Genomic DNA, 21,435 nt, shown 5'->3' on the forward strand with positions numbered 1-21,435 from the left:
TTGGTTGCTGATAAGGACTTAAACTATGTGATTATTTCTCCGAAGTGTGATCCCTCACTTATTTAGGTTATCAAGCAAAGTATTTTCCCTTTCATCGTTATCTATTTCCATTAAAATATTCAACTATTTTCTGTCAGTTCATCAATTAAAAGTAATTTGATGATCCAAGATTATTAGATACGTCTACAATTTGATCGTTCTTCCAATGATATTGTACTCTAGTCTTTAGATGCATCATGAACTTAAAGCTTAATGCTTGTTTGATGAAACCTTTTTATTCAGAATAATAACCGGAAGTTTCCATTTGTGCAGCACCAGTCCACCCTAACATTTGTTGCTGGAGATGACATATTATATTCATGAACTGGTGTGTATTGGCAGGAAATTTATAGTGAATAACAAGTATATAAGTTTTCTTAAGTTAATGGAACTAACAATATGTTGCTGATTGTACAGACACGGAGTAAGTGTGGATGTTGAGGACAAGGATGCGTGGTGCTTGAACAAGCTTTAGATGAGCCCAACATTAGTTGATGTTGGTAAGACAATGCCTGGATATAAAACCACTTGCTGTCATTAGCCAATCAATATATTCAAGGTGAACTCTGTAAAAGTTGATGTGAGGTGTGCTCAAATTTGCTGCTGCTTTAGTTACTTGAAAATTCTTTTTTGTATGTGAATCTATGTTTTAATTGTCAAATTAAACTGTAATAAGGCTGGTTGTGTTAGACTAACCTTGAGATGGATCATGGATGCTGTTTGGCTCAAAAGTTATTACATACCTTATGAGTATAAAACAATATAAAATAAATCACGGAAAACTCATAGCAAACCGTAATAATCCGTTGGACCAAATGAAGGGAACGAAAGTAAATACTCAGGATTAGGGGGAGAAACATTAGAAGCCTTTATTGATAATATTGATTTGGTCTGCCTCTCCATGAAGAGGTTCAGAGCCTTACAATGATGTTCCTCTTGCCCATAATTTTTGGGTATCGTTGTCAATTGTCTCTCTCTGTATAGTGGTCAAGAAGAAGCCCCCTTTCTAGGGTTCCCTCTCTTGGTATTTATAGCTGTGGGCTTCGTGAGCTGGCGATAAGTGGCCGTGACCACGTTGGGATTTTGCCTTTATGGTGGCGGATAGGCCATGGCCTTGCTGATCGAACCAGATGCTGGTTGAATATCGTTAATTCTGAGTGGTCGTGCCACTAATTAATCATGAATTAGCTTAAGACGGGATTAGCCTCGTTAATTATCGTGGGGTCGGATTCTGACCCACACAGATGCTATGTTTTTCCTTTATGGAAAAGAGTTAAGTAGCTCTTTAGCTTCCAAGTTAAGCTTAGATTTAGATTGGGGAATCGCTGAGCCATATATGTGATCTCCCAAATCAGCTGCTTAAGACATGCTTTGATGGTATAGATGATTCTTATTTTCTTTATAGCGCGCATGTGCATTCAATATTGTTGCAGAAACAACGTTTTGAAATTAGTAAGGTTTCCACAACTCCCCATTCTTTATATTCTACCAAAACTAAACAACACAAACAAACAATAACATTACCCACACACGCCCATGCTCATCCTCTAGCTCCAACTTCTTTGCCAAGAGCATAAGCATGCCACCTCACCGCCTGCTCTTGTCCGATCAATCCAAGCCAACATTATCATCTCTGGATTCAGGCCGTGTAGCCACACTTAATAGATATTTACTGCAAAAATTTCCGGTCATGTTTATGCAAAGCGCTTGTTTGATAGAATTCCCCAACCAGATGTCGTGGCAAGAACAACAATGATTGCTGCATACTCTGCTTCCGGGGACCCCAATCTTGCAAGAGAGGTTTTTGATAAAACCCCATTAAGCATCCACGACACTGTTTGTTACAACACTATGATTACAGGCTATTCACATAGCAATGATGGCCATGCTACTATAAACTATTTCTTGATATGAGATGGAAAAGTTTCCAGCCTGACTACACCTCGGTGCTTGCAGCTTTAGTTCTTATAGCTGATCATGAAATGCACTGCCGGCAGCTGCATTGTGCTGTTGTGAAGTCAGGCATGGCGTCGGTTAAATGTGTTGTCAATGCATTTATATCAGTTTATTTCAAATGTGAATCGCCCATAGGGTCATCTGTGCTGTCGATGGGCTCAGCAAGCAAGTTGTTTATATGAGATGCCAGAGCGGGATGACTTGTCCTGAACTATGGTTATCACAGGGTATGTGAAGAATGATGACCTTGATGCTGCTCGGAAGGTATTTCATGGTATGGATGAGAAGTTGCTTGTGGCATGGAATGCAATGATCTTTAGGTATGTGCATAAAGGTTTCATTAGACATGTTAAGAAAAATGTACTCAGTAGAGGTGAAGCCACATGAGTTTACCTGCACTAGTATCCTTAGTGCTTGTCCCGATGCTGGATTGTTTCTTCTAGGAAAACAGGTGCATGCTTATGTTAAACGAACAGAAGAGGAGATTCATGTGTCTCTACATTACGCTTTAATAACATTATATTAGAAATGTGGGAGCTGGTGAAGCAAGAAAAGTTTTTGATAATCTAGACTGCTTCTTTCTGCCTTTTTGTTGGTATTTATTGCAGTAAATATTCAATTTTGGGGTTCTTAGGAGATGGGTGAGAATGTATAATCGTGCTGCTTTTGCTGTCTAATTTTATAAACAAGAAAATTCATTTTTATCTGATTTTCCTCTTCAAAATGATAAAAGAATTATATTTGATGAAGTACTTACAAGTGATTAGAGAAGTCTATGACAACTAGTGCAATTTTAATTATTCATTATTGATACATTGTCTATAAATTCGCATGCTAGGTTTTTTTTTTCTTTCAGTTGTTTTGTCGTAGGAAATGGCGTAATAGTTGGTTTGGTTTGTTGAGTAAAGCACGAGTAATGAAGCCCCCTAGCCAACCCACATCTACCGCAGCGCGCTCGCACACACATGGAAACAAACATAGAGAGAACTTTAGAAAGTTGATTTTTCTTTCTTAATAAGCAAGCAATTGGATGGGTTCTGAATCTTCTGATATCAATTGCCCTCTTATGTTCCTTCTTTTTTTGTGGAAAATTTAACTTTTCTATTCTTAGCTTTATCCAACTTGCATCTCACTGGTTACATGTTTCTGTTGTAAAGATCTTATTATTTTCTATCCTTGCATATGTGTACATAATAATATGTTTATTTGTTAACTGCTTGTGCACCTGTGTGGAAACTCTTGGAGCACCAAATCACAAAGGTATTTCACTATTGACAAGTGCAAGAGACTGATAAGTGTCATGAATCCAAATATTATTGGGGCACATGAGAAGCACATGACTACCAGTACATTCTCATATATGCACACCTCGACCGGGCTGAGGAGTTGGGCAAGATTTGGTAAAATCCCAACAATCCAAAATATCTTCTCTCTACTCTTTCCCTCTCTCTCTCTCTGTCTTTCTCATCTTCTTCTTCTTCCTAATTCTTTTGGAATTCAACATAGGAGCTTGAAGCTCATTAATGGAGTTTTAGCTTCGAATTAGTTCTTTTTCATTTTACTCTTTCATTGTAGCTATGATTGTATTGAATCTTACAAGTAATAAAATTCTCATTTCTGCTCTAATTCTTTGATTTCGATTCAAGTACATTACAAATGGTATCAGAGCCATATCTTGGCACGTTTGGGAGTTCTACCGTCATGGCAGAAGAAACTGTGTTTGAAGATTTTTCAAAGACAATTCAATTGGCTAGTGTTCGGATGGGAGCAAACTTTGATAATTTGAATAGGAAATTGGATAAACTCAACTGGCAAATGGACAAAATCTTGGACAAGCTTGGAATTAATTTGAAAGATAATGGAAGTGCTTGCCATGTTCTTAAAGAAGATCGAGAAAGTACAATAAAGGAAATAGAAGGTGCGACAGGGTATCTGGTGAACTAGAGGTCTCATCAAGTGAAGGGTTCTTTAGAAAATTACCGGAGATGGATGTGCCTAATGAACCTATGGTAGAACCATTGAAGCTTGAAGATGCCTCTGTCAGAAAATCTTTAAGACTCAAGCACCTTGAGGCAGGGAACGAACTTATCATACCCCCACTTGAAGACGTTGGAAAGTCTTACGAGCCGGACGAATATGTCGAAATTGAGGTAAGTCAACAAGTTGTTCTTATGGTTGATCGAAAATCTCTCTTGTGTGAGTGCCATAGGGTGGTATGGTGTGTTAAGGACTCTAAGTGCATAATCTCTCATGTTTGGTAGGGAAGGAGTCATGAGTTAGATGACACACTTAAGTTGTTTGATAAATTGCCAGAACTAGATGTTGTTTGCTTGATTTCAGTTATAATTGTTCCTGTCAACGACAAAAAATATATGAATGATCTCTACACTATGATTTTTGATCCGGGAGGAATGATATTCAGTTGTTGCCTCACTACTTAAGCACGCTCTTCAGAATATCAAAGGATCATGGTGGGAGGGTGTTTGATCTTGCTGCAATTTTAATACATGACACCTGCTTCCCTGTATTGGATAGTAGAAATGTACAGTATACATAATTTTTAAAAAGATTGGCATTACAGTATGAGGGTCCATCTAGTTTAAGGTGCCCTGTTTTGACAAGATTACAGTATGTTTGGGCACTCAATTTCGTAGATTACCAACAAGGCGCTGAACTTGAGTTCTTTAAGGAGTTGATTACCTTATTGAATTACAAAAGGTGTTGCTGCATTGGGACTTGATCGTGTTTGTTCTAGTCATTTAAATGACACCTTTTCAAATTGGAACTCAAGAAGGACTGTGATTGTTATTACAAATGCTGCAATTTTAAAGATACAAAAGGCTGATGCTATAGTTGATAGGCAGCCTGAGAAGACTTCAGTTGACAAGCTCACTCAGTTGTGTGGCAGTCATTGGCACTTTTGTGGGTGTCAGTGTTACCTGCCATTAACAAGTAAACAACATCTAGCTTCTAACATCGTCTCCTATATGACCTTGACGACAAGGTCAATTTCAAGCGGGATGGATATTTTGGATTGTTGGGATTTTACCAAATCTTGCCTAACTCCTCAGCCCGGTCGAGGTGTGCATATATGAGAATGTACTGGTAGTCATGTGTTTCTCATGTGCCCCAATAATATTTGGATTCATGACAATAAGTAATATTTTCCTCTACTTTTTGTTGCTTGAAATGCAGAATGGCGAACAAACGATCCAATAAGAAGCATTAGGGGCATTGGCTTCTTTAGCCCAATCTGCTAAGGTATTAAATGGTGCATTTATTCTTGACCCAGTGCTATTTCTATTTAATATAATGAATCATTAAGGCTAAATATTATGCATTAGTAGGAGCACTTCGGAACCTACAGTAAATTCTTTGTGAAAATTTATGAGGAGCTGGCATTATTTAGTGTAAAGACTGACAAAAGGCTGCATTTCCTAGAAACAACGTCAGGCTCTTGCCTTTCCTGCTGCAATTTTATAGCTGCGTGATGATGCCCAAGCTTTGCAGGTGAATGTCATGTATTTGTTATCTCTTTCATCTACCTCTTCTTTTTGATTAGAGAATGATGAATTATTTAACCTTCTTGTTTCATTCCATATCATGTAGTAGTACCTTTGGGATATTTATCATATTCACGTGAATGTGTTTACTATAATCAGCCCAATGAATTTGGTAATCAGTTTTTGAGCTATTTAACTTTGTGGCAGAGTTTTTCATTTTGGTTACTTGTCAATGGCATGACGTTGTAGGCATAAAAGAGGCAGCCAATTATACCAAGTGTGGTAGTAAGAACCTCTCAAACGACTGAATGCGTATTCTTGAAATATGACATTTCTGTGTCCTCTTCTATTCGGAAAAAATGAATTGACGATTTAACATATTGCATTATTGGAAACTGATGATTTCTGTCTAAATTTGTTAATTCTTTCATTTGGCCCTGCACTATGAAGAATACCTTGGATGAACTCTTGACTCCAACATAAAAAACTGATCTACTGGTTCGATATTTTTTTGGGCGAATTTCGTGTTAGGCAACATCAAAATGATAGGACTACTTCTCAAGTCTAAATTTGGTGCATTCTGTAAAAATATCCATGTCAGGCCCATATCTCTGAACATTCTGTGGGTGGAATCATGTATATTGGTTGGTCCTTTGCTACTTCTACAAATCATACCATCCGAGGATGATAACAATTTGGCATGATATCTTCCTTGTACAAAGTGATTTGAGCTCATCAGTCTAAAAGATTCACCCTTGTATGCATTTACATCGTCAATATGTTTAATATATTACTCAGTACTAAAAACTATAAGGGTATCTCAAGCACTGTCAGTGTAAATATATCTATCAACTTAAATCTGATGCCACAAACTCGCAGGCTTGTAATTCTTCTGTGGATCCAGCAACATTCCTAGCTGCTATCGAATCAGGAACTGTAAGGGTACAACTTCTCCACATAATTATTTCTATTTTAGTTCATAGACAACATAATACAAAATAGTTCAGCACTATGAATACAAGCTACATAACCTCAAATACTGCTTCATTAAGAGTTAACAAGTTCCTTTATGTAATTCATCATGAAGAAAAAGTTTTCTTCTACGGGTTGAAATTGGAAACTATGACTCATTCTATGACGCGAGACTGGTATTCCATCTTGAGCAGCTATCAAGAATTATTATACAATGAATACAACTATAATGTGTAGTTGACAAAAATAGTTGAGCATCCTACCCTCCCCAGACCCCACTTGTGGGATTATACCGGGCTGTTGCTGTTGACAAAAAAATACTTAAGTTTTAACTATAGTTTCAACTGCGAAAAAGCTTTGATATTTTGATCAAATTAATTTCAACTAATTCTACAAATGTGTGTTCTGTTCTTAATATTTGATGTCAATTTTTTTTAGTATAAACTTTGACAAAAGGTGGCAAGGTCGAAGCCAATGAGGCATTTATCGGTGTACCCTTCTTATGAGAGAAATTTTATTCCACCTGAAATGTAGAAGATGCATGATAAGATCCAGAAGAATAGTTGTGAAACTTATCCCCTTTTTTAAGAATATTTGATTTAAATTTCTTTGCTTACCTCTATATGTTCTATTTGATTCGTATGTAAGTTTATCACTTTTAGTAATATGTTCTATCCGAGAGCTACAGAATACCAATTAAAGTTAAGGAGCTATAATTTCTATTTGATCATATCAGTCTCCTTGTTTTAGTTGTTACAAATATAATATTCCGATTATTTATATGGGTTTCATTTCAGTGAAAAATGATTCCGCGAGGTAACATGTGAAGTTGCCTAGGTGAATATGCGTACTCGCAAAATGATGAGGATGGAAAGGATGACAGCAATAATTGAATCATCTATTGCGCAAGGTATAATTCATGATTCACTTTCATTTTTAATTTACAGTCTCTCTGTTATGAATATTTGCCGTACCTAATTTATCTACATGGCACACTACAACCAGTTGGAGGCCACCTTAGGTGATGCAACAGTAGCAATATGTTTGATAATTTTGGTTCAATGTGATGGGGTCTTGAAAAGCTGATTGTAATAGCGAAAGACAGTATACGCTTCCTTGGAAATGTGTCGCAACAAAAAAAAGCACGAAATTTGCAAGAATGTTAATGTTAAGTTGTGTGACCAACTCATTTGAGGCTATGACTGGATCTGTAGATTGAGACATCTAGCTCTTCCGATAGAGGAATCAAATCAAGCACAAGTAGTATCGCTATAAATTTTCGATAAATGTTGAGTGATTTGACTAAGCATATTTACTACTACTGGAAGACACCTTTAAGAGTATGCTTTCTTTTTGGGAAACAATGGCATTTCTAAACTGCTTCTTTCTGCCTTTTTGTTGGTATTTATCGCAGTAAATATTCAATTTTGGGGTTCTTAGGAGATGGGTGAGAATGTATAATCGTGCTGCTTCTGCCGTCTAATTTTATAAACAAGAAAATTCATTTTTATCTGATTTTCCTCTTCAAAATGATAAAAGAATTATATTTGATGAAGTACTCACAAGTGATTAGAGAAGTCTATGACAACTAATGCAATTTTAATTATTCATTATTGATACACTGTCTATAAATTCGCATGCTAGGTTTTTTTTTTCTTTCAGTTGTTTTGTCGTAGGAAAATGGCGTAATAGTTGGTTTGGTTTGTTGAGTAAAGCACGAGTAATGAAGCCCCCTAGCCAACCCACATCTACCGCAGCGCGCTCGCACACACATGGAAACAAACATAGAGAGAACTTTAGAAAGTTGATTTTTCTTTCTTAATAAGCAAGCAATTGGATGGGTTCTGAATCTTCTAATATCAATTGCCCTCTTATGTTCCTTCTTTTTTTGTGGAAAATTTACCTTTTCTATTCTTAGTTTTATGCATCTCACTGGTTACATGTTTCTGTTGTAAAGATCTTATTATTTTCTATCCTTGCATATGTGTACATAATAATATGTTTATTTGTTACAAATGGACAATGTTGCCGAAGGACTATTACATGTAGCTTTTCTTTAGTACTTATTATCTAATTGTTTACCTGGCTTGAAACTGTTTTCTCTTGTAACTTTCGAATGGAATCTGTTATTTTCTCTATGATTTTAATTTTTTTATATGTTCTGCTTTTACAGAGATTCATGGAGAGCGCAAGTGAAGCAGACTTCAGATAAGCATGTCATTATAACAAGTGAATTTCCGAATGCAAGAACTGAAATTCTGTTGTTTATGTTAAAGATATATATGTGACTATGATTTTCCAAATAAGCTTTTTCGGATTACAATGCCCTTGTCTTAATATTGACATCTTCTAATGCGGGATCGAACTCATGCGTAAATTATACTATTTATTTGTTTATTTATATGACTTGTGTTGTACTTTACTGCACGACATTGTCCTTGTCTTTATATATTTGTTTTTCTGCTTTTAATTTTTATTCATACATGTTGTATCTCATTTTTTTTTTAATCATTTGGCAGTAGATTTTGAAGGAGAAAATGTATATAACGGAGAAACAGTCGGAGGAATTAAGGAAAAATATTGGTTATATGGAAGGTGAAAATGGGTCGGAAAGTGTAGCAAGTATTGAGAGAAGTATAGGAGATTTAGGTGGCCACCAAGAAGAAGATTAATTATAGTGAATTATTTCCTTCTGGCTTCTGTGCATGTTTGTTTTATTATTAGGTGGTAGAATGTAGATCTTATTAGATATTTCTACGTCCTGTTGTTAGCTTTTGATGTGTAGAAGTAGTATCAATACTAATCATCTGATCCGACTAATAAAATTTTTTGATTTTGAGTTACATGTTTTGTTTCATCTTTTCTAAGAAAATATTTTTGGCACTCGATTTGATTGGGATCTCTTCAAAATGCATTTTCAGTAATGAAAAGAGGAGCATAAAATCTTTATCCAATTTTGTCATTTTTACATGTCCTAAAATAATCCGTATTCAATAATAAATGTCGAAAAAAGCCTACATGTCCAACTTCTAAAGATCTTTTTAATGAACTAATAAATATTGACTTGTAATATTGCTGCTAGGGATTATATCTCAAATAGTAGGTTGTCAGCCTGAAATTCATGCATTTCAACTCCACCAATTAATCGTAGTAGACTATAATAACAAAGAGGATGCAAATTCCTAACTTATTAGCCCCGGCCATACCCTACTAGTATAATAATAGGAGATATTTTCTCCTTCAAAATGATTACATTTATCAAGGAGAAAAGGGAGGGGCGGTTGTAACAATTTTAAGGAGACAAGGCACGGATCGCTAAATGTTGGTGGAATCCTTTCACTAAAAGACAATTTTCATTTCACATATATATAGACTATAATAAGCATAAGCAGAAGAAAGTGCAATAAACTTTCTCAAGAACTTCACTGATATGAAGTTTTCTCAAAATCAATTTCAATTAAGATCAATGATGAGTATACATAAAGGGTGGAGATGATCTAAACTTGTATGATTGTATCTGAGTCAAATATGACTCATTTTTCGAGAATATCTGCAATTCAGTACTTAAGTTTTCAAGTGACAATAATATATTTTTTTAAGCTTTAAATCACCCTATGAAACAAAGATAATATTATTCAAGTTACTTATATCTTTTTCACGTTTTCAAGAACTTAATTGATATGAAGTTTTTCTAAATCAATTATGAATATACACAAGCTGGAGATCTAAACTTTTATTTGAGTCACATCTGGCTCATTTTTTATAATATTTACATATCAATTTTACCGCAATTTGCAAGTGGCAATAATATGGCTTACCCTTTTCAAGTATTAATTACCTATCAAAACAAAGATAATATTTAAAAAACAATCTAAATATTCAGAGAAGAAAATATACATACTTCATGCACCACTTACAAATGAAAATATTATGCAAACAACTTTGTTGACTCTTAAGAGTAGAACGTGTATGCCGTGTCATGTATTACACTGCCTTGCAAAATAATATTAATATTATTAATATAAAGCTCTTCGATCGAAATGCACGTAGTGGTTATTATCGTGATTTCTTCTTTTCCTATAAAACTTCTGAAATAACTTGCTACAAAACAATCTAGTATGGGGTAAAATATAATAAGTAGATACATAAATTTGAATGTGATCAAGCAACAAAAAATTAGATAATGATAAAGCAGTCTGTGATTAAGTAATAGGCTGATGATCGCCTGCAGAACAAAGAATAAAACTTTACTATACACGAAAGAATAGAATAGAAAGTTCTGCGAATGACCAATGTAAACATTGCATAATAACTTGTTTATCAAGGTCAAAGTAATTATCGTATGAACCTAAAAACAAACAACTAAAAGTTTAATTTAATTTACGAATATTTTTTGTTATTTTAATTTTATGAAGCATATCTCACCTACTTCTCGATAGACTCTATACCTGGCGTATGATCCTTCCAAATAATATATCACGTCATATCATTCAACTACTTAAAAATTTAACTTCACTTGACATCATGAATGAAGCATATATGCAAGACAACTTGCATTTTGACAAAGAAGTAACAACAACCTTTAAACATATATTAATTTTTATCATAATTAGCATGTATAATATGATAATTTGTAGATCATCGCTCTTTGTGAAATGTCTACCCTGTTATTCATAGATGGCGTCATAAAAAAATCATATAGAACAAAACTAAATGTATAAATAAATGATAAATAATATGTGAAATTAAAAAAACAGAACTCGATTTCATGACTTTTTTCTTGACTCACGGCTTTGATATTTTCTCTACCTTCAAAAGTTGTACTCACTTCTCGGACAAGGAACAAGAGTGTCAATCTCTCGTGGATTCCTTCAACAATTAGAGAAATCAAATATAATATTAAAATATATTTTGTTTGAGAAAACCATGACAAAAAACTTTTATTTTACAAATAGCCCAATTGCATATTTTTTTCATAAAAAAATAACGACTAATAACAACATTTTATATATGTGGATGAATCTTATCCAATGTCTAGTGAGAAATAGATAGCCAAGTGAACCCTTTGATGCTACATAAGAAGAATTCAAAATCCATATATCTCATGAATTTCACGGTTAATTACTCTTAATCTTTCATGAACATTAAACTTTGAATATGAAGTTCAGAACATTTCTCAATGTTCTGTAAGACTTCCCTTTACATTTCTTTGGTTGCAATTTAGAAGAGATAGACAAGTGCAAAATAAACCATACTCTTAGAAGAATATTACTTAGTAAATTAATTGTATATATCTTTCCATATTTAGGATAGGTAATTAGTTCTAATTGATTTACTTACCGTTTATACCTTTATGTCTTTCTTGGTCAGCAAGACTATCATGTGTATATATACTCATACATCTTATCAATAAAATTATCAAGCTTGTCTGCAACTGCTTTATGGTATCAGAGCGGACGCCATAAAGGCTCTCTCGATCTGCAAGAGACCAACACCAACTTTCTCATGGAAGAGACCAATTCTACTCACTCTTCCTCTCCATTATCTTCAGTTGTACCAAACTCATCCACTTTGTCAACGCCTCATAGTGCCATCTCTTTACCGTTGACCAACCCTTTCTCTGAAATTCAAGCTTCCGCTGCTTCTCCTCCAATACAATCATCCTACACAAATCTTTCTCCTCCTGCTACTATTATGGGACCTTCATCTTTCTCGCCCAATATTTTTCCAACCATTCCAAGCTATCCTTCTACAGGTAATACTACTCGTCCTTTGTACCTTTCTAATGTTTTATGTGTCCCTAGCATGAAAAAGAATCTTATTTCTGTTTATCAGTTGTGTGCCTCCAATAATGTCTCTGTTGAATTCTCACCATTCTCTTATGTTGTGAAGGACTATCTAACGCGGGTGCCACTGGTACGAGGGAGACCTAGGAATGAACTATATGAGTGGCCAAAGAATCGATGCACTTCCTCAAATCAGACCATCAATCCTGCTGCTTTTCACAGCCAATTCTCGTCAGTTTTAGCATGGCATAATAGACTTGGTCACCCATCTTCACCTGTTTTACGGAGAATTCTCCATGCTCTCAACCTACCAAATTGTTCTGTTTCGTCTAAGTTTTTTTGTAATTCGTGTAAGTGCAATAAAATGCACAAAACACCATTTGGGATTTCTTCAATAAAGTCGTCTTCTCCATTAGAATTTATATATTCTGATGTTTGGGGTCCTGCACCTATTTCTTCAGTTGATGGGTTTCAGTACTATTTAATCTTTGTTGATCATTTCACTAAGTATGTATGGCTATATCCAATGAAAAAGAAGTCATAGGTTTCTCAAATCTTTCCACGATTTAAAGCCTTAGTTGAAAAATATTTCAATAAGCCAATTGTCTCCTTTTATTCTGATAATGGTGGTGAATTTATCCACCTGAAAGTTTTTTTTCCTCTAATGGAATCTCTCACTTTCTTACTCCACCATACACTCCTGAGCATAATGGCATTGCAGAAAGACATCATAGACATATTGTTGAAACCGGTATTACGCTTCTTCATAATGCCAACTTACCTCTCTCATTCTGGTCATTTGCTTTCCAAACTGCTGTTTATTTAATTAATCGTCTTCCTACACCTTTGCTCCATTATGATTCACCATATTTTAGAATTTTTGGCGAGGCTCCCAATTATAAAAAATTACGTGTGTTTGGTTGTCTTTGTTATCCATGGTTGCGTCCTTATTCCAACAACAAACTAGAACCTCGTTCTACTCCATGCATATTTCTTGGCTACTCCACAAATCAAAGTGCGTACAAATGTTTTGATCCTCAAACACACAGAATTTATATTTCTCGCCATGTCAATTTTATTGAGCATGTTTTTCCATTTTCTGGTTCCGCCTCCCATGAGCCCATTCCAACCGAAGAAACTTTCAGCATTTGGTTTCCATGACTACTTGCAGCATCCTCTTTGGCTACACAATCAGATTCCAGTACTAGGGCTTCTCTACCTGTGGCATCTTCTGATGATATTTCCTCACCATCTGATACATTGAGAATTACTACGTCAGGTATGGGTACAACTCCTGTGGCAGATTTAAATTCTTTTTCTTTACACGCTACCTCATCCTTACAGGATTCACTACCTGACTATAACATAGAACCAAGTGTTCCCATGTCGCCTTCCTTTGACCAGCCATCAGCATCTACATCAACCAATGCATCAGATATCCAAACTTCCAATGAACCATCCGCCGAGACAGCTTCTCCACCCTCCATTACCTCGTCATCTTCCACTTTCCAACATGTGTGTTCTGCACCTTTAACCTCTTCTACCCAAAATGCTCATCCTATGATTACAAGGTCCAAAAACAACATTACCAAACCAATTTAAAAACTTTGTCTTCATGCTATCACAACGTCATCTACCTCAGGTTTCCCCTCGTCTGCACCCACAAGCATCAAAACGGAACCCAAAAGGATTGATCATGCTTTGAGAGATCCTGTATGGAAGCAAGCGATGGTTGAGCAGATCAATGCCTTACAACGCCAAGGTACATTGACTCTTGTGCCACCTCCTTCTGGTAAAAATGTTGGGGGCTCAAAGTGGATTTTTAGAGTAAAAACAAATGCAGATGGCAGTTTATATAAATATAAAGCACGGTTAGTTGCACAAGGCTTTACTCAAAAACCTGGACTTGATTATATTGAAACTTTCTCTCCTGTTGCAAAACATACTACTGTCCGGGTTATTTTGTCTATTGCTCTATCTAACAATTGGTGTCTCAGACAACTGGATGTTAACAATGCCTTCTTTCATGGTACTTTGACGGAGGAAGTCTACATGTCTCAACCCAAGGGTTTTGTTGATTCCACTTGTCCAACTCATGTTTGTCGTCTCCGAAAAGCAATTTATGGCTTAAAGCAAGCCCCTCGTGCATGGTATGATGAGTTTAGTGGCTATCTACTCTCTTTGGATTTTAAAGCTTGTACATCGGATCCGTGCCTATTTATCTTCTCTGTTGCTGGGATAATCATTTATCTCATAGTCTATGTGGATGACCTCATTGTGACTAGTAATAGTGATTCTGTTGTTTCATTGTTTATTACCAAACTTGGAAGTCGATTTTCCATCAAGGATCTGGGAACTCTTACCTACTTTCTAGGAGTTCAAGTCATTCGCACATCGAGAGGTCTCTTATTATCTCAAAGAAAATACATAGAGGATATTGTGGATCGTGCTTCTATGGGTGGTGCAAAATCTACTTCCACTCCATTGGCAACCACCAATTCTCTTATGATGGATGATAGTGTTCATCTACGTGACCCTAAGGAGTATCAGGTTCTTGTTGGTTCCCTTCAATATCGCTCACTTACACATCCTGATATTGCCTCTGCAATACATCGTCTCTCTCAATTTTCGCATCGTCCAACAACTAAACATTGGGCTGCTTTGAAGCGTGTTATTCGCTATCTTATTGGCACAATTGATCATGGCTTATTTATGCACAAGAATTCTTCTCTTGATCTCCATGCTTTTTCTGATGCGGATTGGGCAGGAAATAAAGACGACAGGACATCCACTAGTGCTTATGTTATTTTTCTTGGAAAGAATCCTATATCGTGGAGTGCAAAGAAGCAACACTCTGTGGCACGTTCTTCAACTGAGGCTGAATACCGCTCTGTTGCCGCAACAGCTGCAAAGTTGTGTTGGCTTCGAAACTTGTTTAAAGAACTTTCACTCAGTTCTCTGCAACCTCCAGTTATTTATTGTGATAACTTGGGTTCTACCTATCTGGCTGCTAACCCCGTTTTCCACTCCAAGATGAAGCATTTGGAAGTTGATTATCATTTTGTTCGATCTCTTGTTCGTCAAGGGTTTCTTCATGTTGTGCATGTGTCTACTAAGGATCAACTTGCAGATGCACTTACAAAACCATTAGCTCGTCCAGATTTTGAACGATTGCGATCCAAGATTGGCGTTCTTGCTCCATCCAATGACCGCAATCTTGAGGGGGCATCTTAGAAGAATATTACTTAGTAAATTAATTGTATATATCTTTCCATATTTAGGATAGGTAATTAGTTCTAATTGATTTACTTACCGTTTATGCCTTTATGTCTTTCTTGGTCAGCAAGACTATCATGTGTATACTCATACATCTTATCAATAAAATCATCAAGCTTGTCTGCAACTGCTTTACATACAAGAACTGGCGATATTAAAGATAATCCACGTAAATGGTATACTAAGACAATGAGATAAAGTAGAAGGATCACTGTTAGACTTCTTAATAGAAACTAAGAGTTAATGTGCCATAAAGTCATATGTCTTTTTCTCTCTCATGAAGAGAGAGACTGATCAAACTTACATGGAGACATAGGAAACCAAATAGTTTAAGATACAGAATTAAACCAGAAACAAAAGAAGGAAAAGAGATAAAGTTGTCGAAATCCTCAATCTTCCACCCACGGCTCACAGCTCTAATTCCATGTCCTCCTACTCCTAACAAAAAAGAGAGAGCGTGTGCCATTGTTAGTATTTTGTCGATAAGAATGCCCCAATAAATTCCAAGATGTTCCGTACCTTTCACTAAAAGACAATTTTCATTTCACATATATATAGAATATAACAAGTCTCTTGTGTATCAAGACATCATAAGCAGAAGAAAGTGCAATAAACTACTGTATTAAACAAAACTCTACACTTAATCACAATACAAACTATATACAAGCTACAGCCAGAGAGGCAGCACATGGCCAGAAAGAAAATAGTTTTAAAATGTGAAATAGAAGTAATTGTTCCTACTATCTTGCTAATTGCTACATAACTGAAATTCAACATCAACATATACATCGAAGAAAATCCATTTCCATGGGATAAGAATAACTCCAAACAATTCTAAAGATAAATCCGTGTTGATGATCGGGCATATCAAAAGGAATAAAAGCAGCATTGTGAAAGTTTACCAACAAAATGGAAGATAGACCGGCGGATCCAAGCTCATTGACACCCACTACTAGAAGCTGTACACAAATAGGCAAAATCAGTTAGAAAACTTAATTCTTGTAACAAAGAAACATCCAAGTTATTAAAATATGAAAAAACTTACTATGTTTGTAGTAGGCAATGAAGCATAACATCACTCCATAAGCCAACAGACATCCAAAGCTAGACCCCACCCAAAACCTGTAATTTCTCTTCAAGTTGATTTTTTCTCCAAATTTCACAAGTGCCTCATATCTCTCCATCACAGAAACGGAAGACACTTCGAGGTCCAATTCTTCATTGTTGATTGATGCGAACTCCCGTTGCATTATAAGCATCACCTCCTTTGCTATTGCTCTTTTCCTGTGGTCCAAATAAATGATTCTAGGCTGCATTGTAACTATATTCGCGTACAATACATAACCGATAGCAAAGAGAGCAATAACAAACATAATCATTGTCAACCAAACAAATAAAGGAACAGCATGACAAGGCATAATTGGGATATCAAAATGCATCCCTCCTCCACAAATCATGAATGCAAAGGCAACACGGTCTCTAAATAAGCCAAATTCTTCATCAGTGAGCTTCAGCAACTCCATTATAGCAAAATGTAGATTGCTCCGCTCTTTTTCAAGAGCAACCAAAGTAGTAACACTATCTTTGAGAGCTTTAGTACAAGGAGGATTAGAAGAAGCTACACCTACAACAACAATAACAACAAACTCAGCACCTAACACATTAAACAAAAATAGAGCTAATCGAAGTCCAAAAATTCATGGAATCAAAATTTCTTAAGTAAATTTGTGAAAACCCAGATTATTGCAATGAGGGGGAAAAAAAGAAAGAAATATGTATTTCACATGGCAAACAATTTGAGAGATGGGCTAAACTTATATCTCATCTGTTTTTGTAATTAAAAACAAAAAAAAATGGGAAGGATAAGGTTAAAAGAGAAGAGGACAGCAGCTTTGGATCTTGCTCATTGGCGAAGATCAGGAATAAGGTGAAAAAAATGGTTGCTTCCCCAAGTTCAATCATCATGTTAGCAAGTAAATAGAGAAATTTTATTAGATGTGAGACTCAATAGAATAGTTGTATGAGGGCGTCAATTAGTTACGTTACTGCATTACTGAAATAGATCTAAGAGTAAATTTAGAAATTGAGAACCTTCTTTTTTTTTTTTTTCCTCAAATAAAATAGAGAAAGATAGAGAAGAAGAATAGAAAAGAAAGAACAAAAAGGAACAGTAAATAAGGAATAATTAAGATAGAAACTGAAAGACAGAGAGTAAGAGGAAGAAAAATACTGTAACAAACAATGAAGGAAAAAAATATGTGATGGGAAGAAGATGATATATGGAAGGGGAGAGAAAGACTTGGCAAGTGGGACCCATTGTAAAATATATACTTGTCAAGCATAAAATATGCCCTCATACTAACAGCTAAACACGGTACTATCGAAGCTATCTTTGAACTATGAAAATAAACAATAACATTGAAAAAGAAACAAGCATCGAAAGAAACAATGAAAAGACATAGCAATAAACATTGAAAAGACAATGAATAGAGAGGGCCAGCTGTGAAACCGAAAATAAAAGAAACAATACAGTAAAAAACATTAGATCTAGTCTAGCACTAAAAAAAGCTATATAAAATAGTATAATACCTTCATCCATGTTTTGTTCCGACCGGAAAGGAATATAACGTCTCACAATCTGCATAAGACTAGAACGTTCCTTACATGTCTACCGGAACTCATGTGTCTACCGGAACTGGAAATCATTTGTCTGCCGGAACTCATGTGTCTGTCGGAACTCATGTTAAAAAGACTGCACCAGCTTCTCTATTTTCAACTTCTCAAATGGAGACTACAATGTATAAACACTGTGCAGTATATATGTAATAAAGTTAAAACCCTTTTCAAAATCTTCTAATTTGTCTTATTTGACATGGGCTATCAAAACCATATTCATTTCTTTTTATTTTATGTTTTCTACTCCTTCCGGTTATATACAATATATTGGTCATGCACTTAAATAACGTACCTCTTTCTACATGCAAGACATAAAAGTTTATTATTAATCTGTATGTAGATACATCATAGGAGTATATATTTCTACGAAATAAACTACTCATATATAATTAAAACAATGAAAGTTCAAAACTCCCTCTAGCCTTTGTCCTTTTAACCAGTGTTTTAAAGGCGAGGGCGTTTTACTTAGTTTGGGGAAGGCCTCGAGACATGGGGCGTACATATCTTTAATTTTTTAAATTTATGAATTAATAACATAGTATTATAACACAATAAAATATAAAAGATGCATTAGAAGTTCAAGAAAACTAAAAATAATTAAAAAAACTCAGATAAAATAAAATATTCAGCATATTTTACAAGTATAAATAATACAATAATGTTAAAGTTACTATAAAATATTAATTAACCCCAACCTCTTACTTTCAAACAATTAAAAATTATAATTTCTTAAAAAAATATTATCAAATTGTATATATTACCTCTTCAAAAGTAAATACACAATAAATTTTTTAATATTGTAATTTTGAAATATTACTCCTTCATGAATAAATATAAAATTATTTTTCAATAGTAAAATATATAAATAGAATACATGGGGCATTTTACTTATTGATATCTGAAAATTTTAAATATTATGGTAAAAGGTCTAAAAAATAATTAAGGTAGACCGAAAGGTGTAAGAAGTTTATTTATTAGTTATCCAAAACAAGTTTATTTGGTCCTATGAATATGAGCGAAAAACGGTGAGCAAAGAAATGTGGTCCCCAGTGAGTGTAATTTGAGGAATGTTTGCAAAATGTAGTTTGTTGAAAAAACGAACATGTAGAGTGTGAGTGCCATGTCATTGTATTTGTTATTGTGGATAATTGACTCTTTGTCTATTTCTAAATTTTAAAGGCTTAATTAGATTGAATTATATGTATATCTTAATAAACGTCTTAAACATAGCATAGTAGTTCAAAAAAATTGGAAAACTAGTTACATTTTAATTTTTAATTATACATTTTACATCTAGATATAAAACAATGGAAGAAATGTCAAAAGAACATCATCTGCAAAAAGGCCACTCCATTAATTACTCGTACTACTTTTGTCGAGTCACTGCCGATTTCAAGAGAGAAAAGGCTATTTTGCTTTACCATGTTGAGACACGTGTAGAAGTCCAGAATTTCAGCTCTTATATTGGCGGTACTCTTTTAACGTAGTTGTCAAACAGTGTTAGGGCTATTATTATTATTATTATTGTTGTTGTTGTTGTTGTTGTTGTTATTATAGTGTGGAGAGTATATTCCATGGTTTGATTCATGATGATTTATGAGTACTTATTAGTTTAACTACTACTCTAATTAACTGATTATGATTTCTAATTAGTCAGATGTACCCAAATGTAGCTTTCAACCATGCAACATATAATTTATTTTTCCTTACATCTTTTTTTTTCCTGATATATGCCTTATCCTTACAAATATTTGTTATTACAAAAAGTTAAGAGTAATCAAAAGGGTTGTAGGGGAGAGAGAAGAGAGTATGATTAAATTAGTCGGAATACATTGGGTACTTAGTTTAATTCAATTCATAAAGATAGATTAGAGGCGAAGTCAGAATTTGAAATTAATGGGTTTGACATATTTATGAGCTCTAAATCATATATTTATATTTATTCCACAAATTTTTTAAGATAAATACAAAATATAAATAAAAGCTACTTGATTCGGCCACCCGCATCTAATATTGTAGCTTCGCCCCTGAAGATGATTAAATTTGTATTTCAATGTAAGAATATATATATACTTAGTTTTGCGCTATATGGTTAAGCTATTTGTAAAGATAATTTAATCGTAAGTTTCTAAACATTAGAATAAACAAGGGTCAAACATCTACTATTCAAGAAGGATGATTACACTATATTCTTTACTTTTCTCTTGGAACATTTGTATTGCATCAAAATTAAGGCTCGTTTGTCCGTACAATTTTTTTCTTTTTTAAGAAAAAATCTTTGGTTATACACTAATTGAATTTTTTTTTTTTTTTTTGAGGATGAGTTTTTAAATTTGAAAAAGTGGGTTTTATCATATGTAAAATTTTATTTTCCTCGCAAAACTACAATATTTTTTCAAGTGAAAGGTATGCTAAACACAATTTTAATTTTCAAATACTTTTTTCAACTTAACTCTAATTCTTTTTTATTTTCAAAAATCATATATATTTTTTTGGTCCCCTCCTAATGATGTATGGTTATATAAGAAAAAACAATACTCTAAAGATAAACCAATAAATATATTATGAGAATAAGTGCTATTCTTATGGCACTAGGACCATAATTATGTCTCTATTAAAGGTTATAAATTAATTTATATGAAATAAAAGTACTAACAGATTATATATTCCTCTCCTCCGTAACATAGTATCTTAAATGTTTAACACTTCCTCTGCTTTATTTACATGGCGAGGTTAAAAAACGAGAGTCAAATCTTTAATTTTTTTGTGCCGTACGTAGAATTGTCAATTAATGTTTTTAAATAAATATATTTAAGAACTATATTTATGTTTTCATATTTATTAGTTTACAGCTACGTCATTTTATTTTTTTTGGCAACAATATTTAACACTTTCATACATTATTATATTGTATTTATACACTATATATAAGCATAAATATGTATCAATCTTGTAGTATAACAATTTATAAAAGTGCCCGAGAGTGTTTCAATAAAGTGAGATAAAAACCTCTCGGCGCACGTTAACGTGGATCAGCTAACGTACGCTTGGAAGCCATGGGAGGGAGAGGCCGACCAAAGAAAAACCAGCAGCGGAATATGGTGGAAGAACAACGATCAACGGAAGCTAGGAAAGCAGTACTTGAACTGTTTGTATCACCAAAAGGAGTACGAATTGAGGACCTAGCTGGAAATCTGACTCCGAGGAACATGCAGAGTGAGATGAGC

At 34.5% G+C, this 21,435-nt stretch overlaps 1 protein-coding gene and 1 long non-coding RNA gene across 4 annotated transcripts; one reads left to right on the forward strand and one right to left on the reverse strand.

The window, feature by feature from the left end:
• The first annotated feature begins 1,368 nt into the window (after positions 1–1,368).
• On the forward strand, positions 1,369–8,850 carry LOC109238470. 3 transcript variants are annotated; one of them, XR_002069745.1, is made up of 5 exons: positions 1,369–5,256; positions 5,437–5,505; positions 6,378–6,440; positions 7,268–7,380; positions 8,644–8,850. It is a non-coding gene; the product is annotated as an uncharacterized LOC109238470 (long non-coding RNA). The 3 variants fall into 3 exon arrangements; XR_002069744.1 differs by lacking the exons at positions 7,268–7,380; positions 8,644–8,850 and having other exon boundaries at positions 1,369–5,076; positions 5,191–5,256; positions 6,378–6,647; XR_002069743.1 differs by lacking the exons at positions 7,268–7,380; positions 8,644–8,850 and having other exon boundaries at positions 6,378–6,647.
• A 6,872-nt stretch (positions 8,851–15,722) lies between these two features.
• On the reverse strand, positions 15,723–17,801 carry LOC109238471. The gene is made up of 3 exons (XM_019404944.1): positions 16,578–17,801; positions 16,435–16,491; positions 15,723–15,970 (listed from the first exon to the last, which is right to left on the reverse strand). Exons 1-2 carry the CDS (start codon positions 17,053–17,055, stop codon positions 16,469–16,471), a joined length of 501 nt encoding a protein of 166 aa, XP_019260489.1. The 5' UTR covers positions 17,056–17,801; the 3' UTR covers positions 15,723–15,970; positions 16,435–16,468.
• Positions 17,802–21,435: the final 3,634 nt, after the last annotated feature.

This window comes from Nicotiana attenuata, unplaced genomic scaffold (assembly GCF_001879085.1).
Source record: "Nicotiana attenuata strain UT unplaced genomic scaffold, NIATTr2, whole genome shotgun sequence".
In the NCBI taxonomy this organism is placed as follows: domain Eukaryota; kingdom Viridiplantae; phylum Streptophyta; class Magnoliopsida; order Solanales; family Solanaceae; genus Nicotiana; species Nicotiana attenuata.

What these genes read in the sequence shown, in the direction of transcription:
- LOC109238471 (XM_019404944.1), bottom strand. Translation starts at nt 17,055, where the DNA reads ATGGAGTTGCTGAAGCTCACTGATGAAGAATTTGGCTTATTTAGAGAC. An exon ending in CATTGCCTACTACAAACATA is followed by an intron (nt 16,492 to 16,577) that starts GTAAGTTTTTTC and finishes ATTTGTGTACAG; the next exon opens with CTTCTAGTAGTGGGTGTCAA.